At 61.1% G+C, this 9,152-nt stretch overlaps 1 protein-coding gene across 6 annotated transcripts in view; it reads right to left on the bottom strand.

The window, feature by feature from the left end:
- Positions 1 to 4,884: 4,884 nt before the first annotated feature.
- Positions 4,885 to 9,152, bottom strand: part of MAT1A (methionine adenosyltransferase 1A) — a 20,653-nt gene continuing 16,385 nt past the window's right edge. For 5 of the 6 annotated variants that reach the window (XM_006163745.3, XM_006163744.3, XM_006163746.3 and 2 more), the window contains 3 exons: positions 8,066 to 8,248; positions 7,681 to 7,814; positions 4,885 to 7,126 (listed from right to left, as the gene is read on the bottom strand). In XM_006163745.3, coding sequence (XP_006163807.1) covers positions 7,024 to 7,126; positions 7,681 to 7,814; positions 8,066 to 8,248 — 420 coding nt within the window. In that variant the 3' untranslated portion in view covers positions 4,885 to 7,023. Of the gene's footprint in view, positions 7,127 to 7,680; positions 7,901 to 8,065; positions 8,249 to 9,152 lie in introns of all 6 variants that reach the window. The other variant, XM_027766386.1, reaches the window with a different exon arrangement.

Below are 9,152 nucleotides of genomic sequence, written 5' to 3'. Positions count from 1 at the left end.
ACCAGGCCCCTCTGAGCTTTGGCCTTCCTCAATCCCAGGGCAAAACCGACAGAGCTCCCAGTGTCTCCAAACCAGAAGCGACTGCAGGGTGGTCCTCCTGTCTCTGCAGACGCCTTTCTTTCACTGACTGCTGGCTCCCCCACTCTCTAGGGCCAGCACCTGGGAAGGGTGGGCGGGGACAGTGGGCTTGGCCAGGGTCTGCACTGGAAACCCTCAGCCCAGGCAAAGACCAAGTTTCTGGGGCCCATGCTGCCTGAAGGAGGACAGTGGGCAGGTGGTCAGGATGTGGTTGCAGCCCCCAGGGTTGGGGTGGGCAGGTCTGGGGCAGACCTGCAGGTGGGGCAGCTGGGCTTTGCCTTTTCCGGGCCTCTGGACACCTGGACAGAACTGGAGCCCAAGGCTTCCCTGGAGAACTCGCCCAGCTGGCTAGAGGAGAAATCTGGCCCGGGAGCCCACAGAGCAGCAGGGACCAGGCACTGGACTGGGGGCATGACCCCCCTGCCTTCCCCACCAAGTGGAGGGAAACCACGCCCACCCGGGGCCTCCTCCCCAGTCTGAGGGGTGGGCGCAGAGTGGTCCATCCGCTGCCCCATGTGGCACTGGGCCAGCCCGACAGGCAGGCCTCTGTGCTCACAGTGTCCTTGGCTCAGCAGCTGAGCCCCAGCCTTGTGCCCTGGGACCATGAGTGTCACATCACCTCCGATGCCTCTCCAGGTGCACCTGCTCAGGGCTGTCACAGCAAACATGTCTTCTGAAGCTCCCACCGACAGCTTTCCTCCCAGCCAGCACGGCCGACCTGCTCATCCTGTCCCTGGAGCTCCCACACCTCCCCTCTCCTCCAGCACCACCAGCTCCAAGACAGCGCCTCCAGACCAGGCTCCCAGCTCCGTCTGCAGGGCACGCTTCCAGAGGGCCTGCCCCTGAGGTAGCATCAAGGGGAATGGGGTGCTTCCCTCAGGGTCTTCTCACCACCACTTCCATGTAGAGACGTGACTGTCGCACGCATCCTCACGGTCGCAGTGCCACACTCTCGACAGCGAGCCAGCTCTGCCCACGACCGTGCTCCCCGTCTCTGACTCCTCAGCTGGCTAGGACCCGCCCGAGGGCCTCGTCCCTGGCAGGGCTCTCATACCTTGCAGAACCTCTTTGCGAAGGGAGTCCAGAGGCAGGGGAAATGGGTACCCTTGAAATTCACTTCTGGGACCAGCAGTACATTACGCGCGGACTAAGCCAGGCCAACCTCGGAGCCAGGCACGAGGGCTCACCCGAAGGGGCAACAGACAGAAACCGGCGAGCTCCGCTACGGAGTCACGGCCCTTGCGCCTGGCCCTGTGGTGACTTCTCACAGCGAACGCTCACATTGTACACTTGAAAGATATAATGTGTCTATTATCCCCCAGCAGGTCTGGAGAAGAAAATCACTTCTTACCTGGTCCACACACTCTGTAGCTCACCATCTGCAGTGTGTGAACTGACTGACTATTATTATTACTAATTATGGACTTATTAGTCCCGCAGTGGCATTATCAGCAATGAATAAATATCTGGTTACTTACAAGTGACAGACTCTGAGAGCCCAGTACAGGGCAGGCGATGTCGGGCCTAGTTACAGAGGGTCTGGGGGTGCCTCTCTGGGGCCTGGAAGCTGGACTGGCAGGGCCTGGAGGAAGAGTCGTGTGGTGACTGGTGTTGAAAGGGGTCACGTGAGTGATGGGATGGCCCCAGGGCATTAGACTAGAGAGAGGTACCAGCGCCTTGTGGACCACCTGAGCAATATGCCAACAGTGCAGTGGGATTCCATCCTCTGCCCCATGTGGCGCTGGGCCAGCCCGACAGGCAGGCCTCTGTGCTCACAGTGTCCTTGGCTCAGCAGCTGAGCCCCAGCCTTGTGCCCTGGGACCATGAGTGTCACATCACCTCCGATGCCTCTCCAGGTGCACCTGCTCAGGGCTGTCACAGCAAACATGTCTTCTGAAGCTCCCACCGACAGCTTTCCTCCCAGCCAGCACGGCCGACCTGCTCATCCTGTCCCTGGAGCTCCCACACCTCCCCTCTCCTCCAGCACCACCAGCTCCAAGACAGCGCCTCCAGACCAGGCTCCCAGCTCCGTCTGCAGGGCACGCTTCCAGAGGGCCTGCCCCTGAGGTAGCATCAAGGGGAATGGGGTGCTTCCCTCAGGGTCTTCTCACCACCACTTCCATGTAGAGACGTGACTGTCGCACGCATCCTCACGGTCGCAGTGCCACACTCTCGACAGCGAGCCAGCTCTGCCCACGACCGTGCTCCCGTCTCTGACTCCTCAGCTGGCTAGGACCCGCCCGAGGGCCTCGTCCCTGGCAGGGCTCTCATACCTTGCAGAACCTCTTTGCGAAGGGAGTCCAGAGGCAGGGGAAATGGGTACCCTTGAAATTCACTTCTGGGACCAGCAGTACATTACGCGCGGACTAAGCCAGGCCAACCTCGGAGCCAGGCACGAGGGCTCACCCGAAGGGGCAACAGACAGAAACCGGCGAGCTCCGCTACGGAGTCACGGCCCTTGCGCCTGGCCCTGTGGTGACTTCTCACAGCGAACGCTCACATTGTACACTTGAAAGATATAATGTGTCTATTATCCCCCAGCAGGTCTGGAGAAGAAAATCACTTCTTACCTGGTCCACACACTCTGTAGCTCACCATCTGCAGTGTGTGAACTGACTGACTATTATTATTACTAATTATGGACTTATTAGTCCCGCAGTGGCATTATCAGCAATGAATAAATATCTGGTTACTTACAAGTGACAGACTCTGAGAGCCCAGTACAGGGCAGGCGATGTCGGGCCTAGTTACAGAGGGTCTGGGGGTGCCTCTCTGGGGCCTGGAAGCTGGACTGGCAGGGCCTGGAGGAAGAGTCGTGTGGTGACTGGTGTTGAAAGGGGTCACGTGAGTGATGGGATGGCCCCAGGGCATTAGACTAGAGAGAGGTACCAGCGCCTTGTGGACCACCTGAGCAATATGCCAACAGTGCAGTGGGACAGAGAGCTTCTCGAGGAAGGCACTTTCCAGCAGAGACTGCCTGGACCTTGGCGGTGACTTGGAGCTGTCACGACATGAGCAGAGCCCCGAGGTCTGAGCTTGGCTGTTTGGGGACGTCACCAGCACCATGGGGCCTCGAGGGTGGGGGCGGGGGGAGCGGAGTCCCGAGGGTAGAGGGGGAACTGGCAGGCATGCTGGGTGGTGACAGTCGGGTCCTCCACTTTGAACTGTATTCTCAGTGTATCAGACACACTGGTGGCCTTTGCTCAGGGCGGGAAGTGGGGTCGTGTCACTGTCCTCAATGATGGCATTTCCTCCAGGTGACTGAGTTCACGTGCACCCCTGGGCTGGCGTCAGTGTCCCTTCACACGGTGGACGCCCCTCCCCCTGGAAATGCTGTCTTCACCTGGCCTCTGAGGCCGCGCCACCGCTGGGGCTGCCTCCCACTGTGCCACACTCTCCTCCCTCTGCCACGTCCACCTCCCGGACGGTCTGACCTGGGTACTCTGCTCTACGTCCACAGAGGTTTTCTCTCACAGGCAAGCATTCCGCAGACGACGTGAGAGCCTTGCCGTTCATACGTGCTCTAGTAAAGTGTGCTTTCTTTTCCCTCGCTCTCCCACGTGGGAGTCCCTCAGGTAGACTGTCTCAGGTCAGACTGGGATTGCTCCTCTCCCTCTGCCTCTTTCCTCTCTTCTCCTCTCCTTTCCTGCCCCGGTCTCTGCTGCATCTTGGCCCTTCCCGCACCCCAAACCTCCTCTCTCATCTCTGGTGACTGGGGGAGCCACACCGGTGTCCCCTCAGCCTGCAGCGGGCGGTGACCAGAGCTGACCCTTCTCACAGCCCGGCCAGCAGGAAACCCCAGGCCAGTCCACCTTCACGCTGGCTCTGACCAAACCTGCCAGACCACACCACGGAGCTGCTGCAAGGCAGTCTCGACGGAGAAGAATAATCTGTCTATTCCCACAGCTGACCTCGCGGGACAGGAACGTGCCTCCACACGAAGGCTCGCCGTACTCTGTAGATCAGCTACTGTGCTCACGTGTCCATTCCTGGGATTCAGCCACAAGCCAACCATTCCACACACATGACCTCGAGCTGACCATTCCACACACGTGACCTCATGTCCTGCATGTGCCAGTCTCAGGGTGGAGGGACTATGGGATGGTGGGCAGGACCAGAGACAGCATGCGTGACCAGGGAGCAGGACAGACAGCGGGATGGCAGGCAGGGCAGGCGATGTCGGGCCTAGTACAGAGGGTCTGGGGGGTGCCTTTGGGATGGGCATTGCATGTGACTAGAGAGTATTCTTGGGACTGGCCGCATGGCCTGGTGGTTAAGGAAGTTGTATCCACCTGGCCGACCATGCAGTTCGAATCCCAGCCCTGGGGACTTGAGAACCGTGTCAGGCACATTCACCTGTGCACCCAGACCCTGACAGGATGGCAAGGTTAGGAAGGGATTGTGGCTTAGCCACATCACATGGGAGGTGCTTGCTTTTTCTCTCTGTCTCTCTGGTGAGAGCATGTATCCTCTAGCAAACTAAATATTTTTAAAGAGAGCACACCCTGAGACAGAGGAGTCGCTGGCCAGCCAGGCGCCCTATCATGTCCTTAACCTCTCTTGGGCGTCCCGTACCCAGTGTTTTCCTAAGCCTGTCCACGGCAGTGAGAGAGGACGAGGAGTCAGTGTAGTCGCTGGGGATGAGCAAAGCCTTGTTGCTGAGGGACATGTCCCACGTGGACCGGAGCAGAGGGCCCCAGGTGGGGTTACCCTAATGGAAGAACACTGATTTTGCTGGGATGGGGGAGACAGGTTAGGCTACAGAAAAGGCGTATGGGCTTTGCAGATAAAACCTGGGCACAGGCGGTGGCTCCTTCCGTTTTATTCACTGTCCACACAGGATCTATCGACAAATGAAGGCTTTAGCATCAAACAATGCTGACAGAAAACACGCAAAAGAAGATCTCATTACACAGGGAGTGGGACAGTATAACATTTTAACTTTCCACTTTGAATATGGCCCAAGTAATAGGAACTCAGCCGTTGCAAACTGTCCCTGTCTCCTGGAAGCAACGTGAGGGCTCCTGGGTAGCCAGGAGCCCATGGGGAGGGGAGTTTCCGTTTCACGCACAAGCTCTGGGTTGGTGGCACTTTGGGCTTCTTTTGCTGCCCGGAATGAACTTCCCGCTCCGTCGTGGAAACAGAAGCAGGCTGCTTTCCGACTGGGGGTCCTGTGCACCCCTGCCCCCGACCGCAGCCAGAATGAGCATCGTCAGCTCTGGAAAGAAGCCAAGTGCCCAGAGTTCTAGGGCCCATGAAGGCCCCACCTGAGCTGTGGTCCTGGGAGTTGCGGAGAAGCCAGAAATGCTGCCGTCAGAGCCCCAGGCCCAGGACAGCGAGGCAGTGGGAAGGCAGGAGCCCGGGGGGGCCAGGACCTGCCCCAAGAGCCACCAGGGAGGGCAGACTGTCCCATGCATCATGGGTGATCGTCACCAGGAGCCCTGCCAGCTGGGTCTATCCAGCATCAGGAGTCTGGACCTCAGGACCGGCCTCTCTGGAGGGGGTTCCAAGTCCCCCAACAGCCCTCAGCCTGCAGAGGGTCCGAGGGGCCGAGGCGGGAGGAGCCGAGGTCTGGTGCCTGGTCTAGGGGCTGGCTCCCTGCTCCAGGAAGCCCAGATGGGGCTTGTGCTGGCTCACTGTGCCCAGAGGCGCCCGGCCTCTCGGATGAGGCCTGCATGTGTCTGAGTGCTTGGGGGAGCTGGGATTATAAGGCCCCAAACTCGAGCCTGGCCTGAGAGACAGGGTTACCAGCTCAGCCTGAACCACCTTGTGGGGTGAACAGGACAAGCAAGGCCATCTTTTGGGTCCCTTTGACTTTGCAGACCCTTGCCCAGGACTCTCCAAGGACCAGTGGGTTAATCGTGGAATTCCCGGGACCCCAGGCCTTCAGGGCAAAGTCCCAGCTGACTTCAGTCTGTCCCGTCCCCACTCAGGCCTGTCTCTGGCACCAGATGGGGCGTGTGGGCCCCTGGTGCCTGAAAGTTACCCAAGTGTCGGTGCCTCGGACCCCCACTTACTAGTGGGAGTGCTGAGCAGTGCCACCCCAGCCTGTCACAGGAAGAAGAGATGGGGCCGCCATTACCTCAGCCCCTTGCACTGCTCTTCAGTCAGGGCAGCTGAGGGACACCAGCCCCCACTCCCACTCCGGATGCAAAGGCCCTGGCTCTGGTGTGCGCCCACGGGTGTGCTGGGAGCCCACCATGCCAGGCCTGCAAGGAGCCCTGAGCCCTGAGATCCGCTGACCTTGGCCCGGGAGAGGCTGGTCATAGTCCAGGCCGTGGGGGAGGTGACTGAGGGGTTCATTCTCCATGGGGTGGTTTTCCCACTAAATCCATGTTGCCCTGGTCCGAAGGAGGAGCTGGGGCCTTTGTAACTGTCCTCACAGCAGATGTAGCCTTCAGCACCAGCAAGCACCTGTCCTGCCATTCCTGGTGATGCTTGGACAGGGGTCTGTGGGAGGGGTACGGGAGCCCCCAGGAGGGACAGGGGTCTGCGAGAGGGGTACGGGGGCCCCCAGGAGGGACAGGGGTCTGCAGGAGGGGTGTGGAGGCCCCTAGGAGGGACAAGGATCTGTGGGAGGGGTGTGGGGGGCCCCAGGAGGGACAGGGGTCTGAGGGAAGGGTGTGGGGGCACCCAGGAGGGACAGGGGTCTGAGGGAAGGGTACAGGGGCCCTCAGGAGGGACAGGGGTCTGCAGGAGGGGTGTGGAGGCCCCTAGGAGGGACAGGGATCTGCGGAAGGGGTATGGGGGGGCCCCAGGAGGGACAGGGATCTATGGGAGGAGTACAGGGGCCCCCAGGAGAGACAGGGATCTGCAGGAGGGGCACGGGGGCCCCCAGGAGGGACAGAGGTCTGCGGGAGAGGTGTGGGGTGCCCAGGAGAGACCTGGCAGGTCTGAGCTGGGGGCCCTGGAGAGGCAGGTGAGACCAGGCTCTGCCTCTTAGCCCTAAAGCACAAGCTTCTTGGGAACCTCCCACGGAAACTCGCTTCTCCCGAAGTGGCCGTAGCACGCCGTCTTCTGGTAGATGGGCTTCTTCAGGTCCAGGTCCCTGCGTGGTCAGCAGGAGGAAGGGTCATCTTACGATGGCAAAGGAGCAGGTGTCCTTTTCCAGGTCTGCCCAGGAGCAGTTAATTGACTGTGACAGCATCCGTGCGTGGCACTCCGCCACCCACGGCAATTGTACATCCGTGTCCTCTGCACCACACTGTCTTGTTTGTGACGTAGGAGAGGGGTCAGAGGTCCAGGGGCAGGGGCCACCCAGACGCAGCCAGGAGTCAGGGTCTGAACTCAGCCTCTCATCTCCACCGCCCCAGCCCACGTGCCAGGCTCCAGGACACAGGGTGGCACATGGAGATTGACGTGCCGACTTGAGTCCCTGCGGTTTGGCCTTCTAATCCTGTTCCTAAGGTCCCTGCCAGGTGAGCTCCTGCAGCCTGAAAACCAGGGTGCTGCACTGGGGTGCTCCTTCAGGGCTGGGCGCGGAGGCCCTCCCTCCTGCCATGGGAAGCTGGCGTCCTTGGTCCTGCCTTCCTTTCAGCGGAGCTGAGCACTTGGGCAAGGAGGAGCGAGGGCCTGCACGCCCACAGCGAGGTGGGCTCTCACCTGACAATGACGCCTGGCCGGAGGTCAAAGTTCTTATTCACCACGTCCAGCAGCTCCCGCTCTGTCTTCCGAGAGGTTCCGTACGTGAAGATGGAGATGGACAGCGGCTCGGCCACACCGATGGCGTAGGAGACCTCGGAAAGGACCTGGCTGTGAGCCGAGGCCTCTGCCGGGGCGCCCTCATGGACTGGGTGTCCTCAGGAAGGCCCAGAAGTCCCTGCTACATCCAGAGAGGGATTTCTGGACGTGCCCCCGTGCCACAGAGAGCTGGCCTGCCTCAGCAGATGGGGTTGCAACCTTCAGCCGCCCCCTGGCCTGGAGGAGAGCAGGGCTTGGCCCTCAGCTGGACGGAAGGCAAGGTGAGCCAGAGGCGGGGCTGGCCTACCTGGACGAGCACTCTCCGGCAGAGGCCTGCTTTCACCAGGGACTTGGCCACCCAGCGGGCCGCGTAGGCAGCTGAGCGGTCCACCTTGGTGTAGTCCTTCCCGGAGAAGGCCCCGCCGCCGTGAGCCCCCCAGCCCCCGTAGGTGTCCACGATGATCTTCCGGCCAGTGACGCCCGCATCCCCCTGCAGGGTCAGAAGTGGCAAGAGGAGGTGAGACCAGGCCCAGGTGACCGTGGGGCCGCTGAGCTGCAGCCCAGGAGGGGCCCAAAGCTGCGGGCACAAAGACTCCTCTGCTGGGAGCCACCAGAGCACTGGGCTCTGACCAGTTCCGTCACCGAGCAGGGGCAAGATTTGGGCAACTTGCCAAAGCCTCTCTAGAGGGTGTGAAAGGCAGGTTGGAGGTTCTCCGGGGTCATGGCCACCCCAGTGCCTTTGCTCTGAGCCTGCCATCGCAGACTCCACGGAGGCAGGGTGGAGCTGTGGCGGGCACATCCGGCAGGGGCCCTGACTGGTGCCCTAGCACTGTCACATGGCCTCGGCAAAGTGTGCTCTGCGTGGTGCTTGCCAGAGATGTCCTGAAAGGGAGGACTGGGACAAGTCTTCCCCCCCTCGCACAGGTCACCAAATGTGTCTGGGCTCTGAGAAATCGTGCAGAAAGAGCGGCCAGCCTTCTCTCTGTACTGACCTGGGGGCCTGGCTTTGTGGGTCCCCTAGAGGTCTCTGGGCGCCATAGTTGGCAGCCTCTTGGGGTGCACAGCCTCCCAGCTCCTCACCCCTGTGGTACAGAGGAGAGGGGGATTCTGGTGTCCCCGTCTACAAAGGCTCTGTCCCGTCTCGGTGCCCCAAGGGACGGGCAGTCCATCGCCACGCCGGCCATGCACACACCTGCAGGCAGTGCAGGAGACTGTGGGCATGTCTGATGGACGCAGGGGGACCGGGCGGGGGAGTGGGTGGCTCCAGACGCGGCCCTGCTACTCCCGCGAGGACACCCACAGCAAGCCCTGCCAGGTGCTAGGCACAAGAGAGCATCAAAGCCGCCAACTTCACGGCCAGCCGTGGCCAGCCCCGCGGAGCCACTCCGAGCCGC

Source organism: Tupaia chinensis, unplaced genomic scaffold, assembly GCF_000334495.1.
Source record: "Tupaia chinensis unplaced genomic scaffold, TupChi_1.0 Scaffold142854_1, whole genome shotgun sequence".
NCBI classification, from domain to species: Eukaryota; Metazoa; Chordata; class Mammalia; order Scandentia; family Tupaiidae; genus Tupaia; species Tupaia belangeri.
The sequence above is the reverse complement of the archived record's forward strand: the minus strand, read 5'-3'. Positions and strand labels throughout refer to the sequence as shown.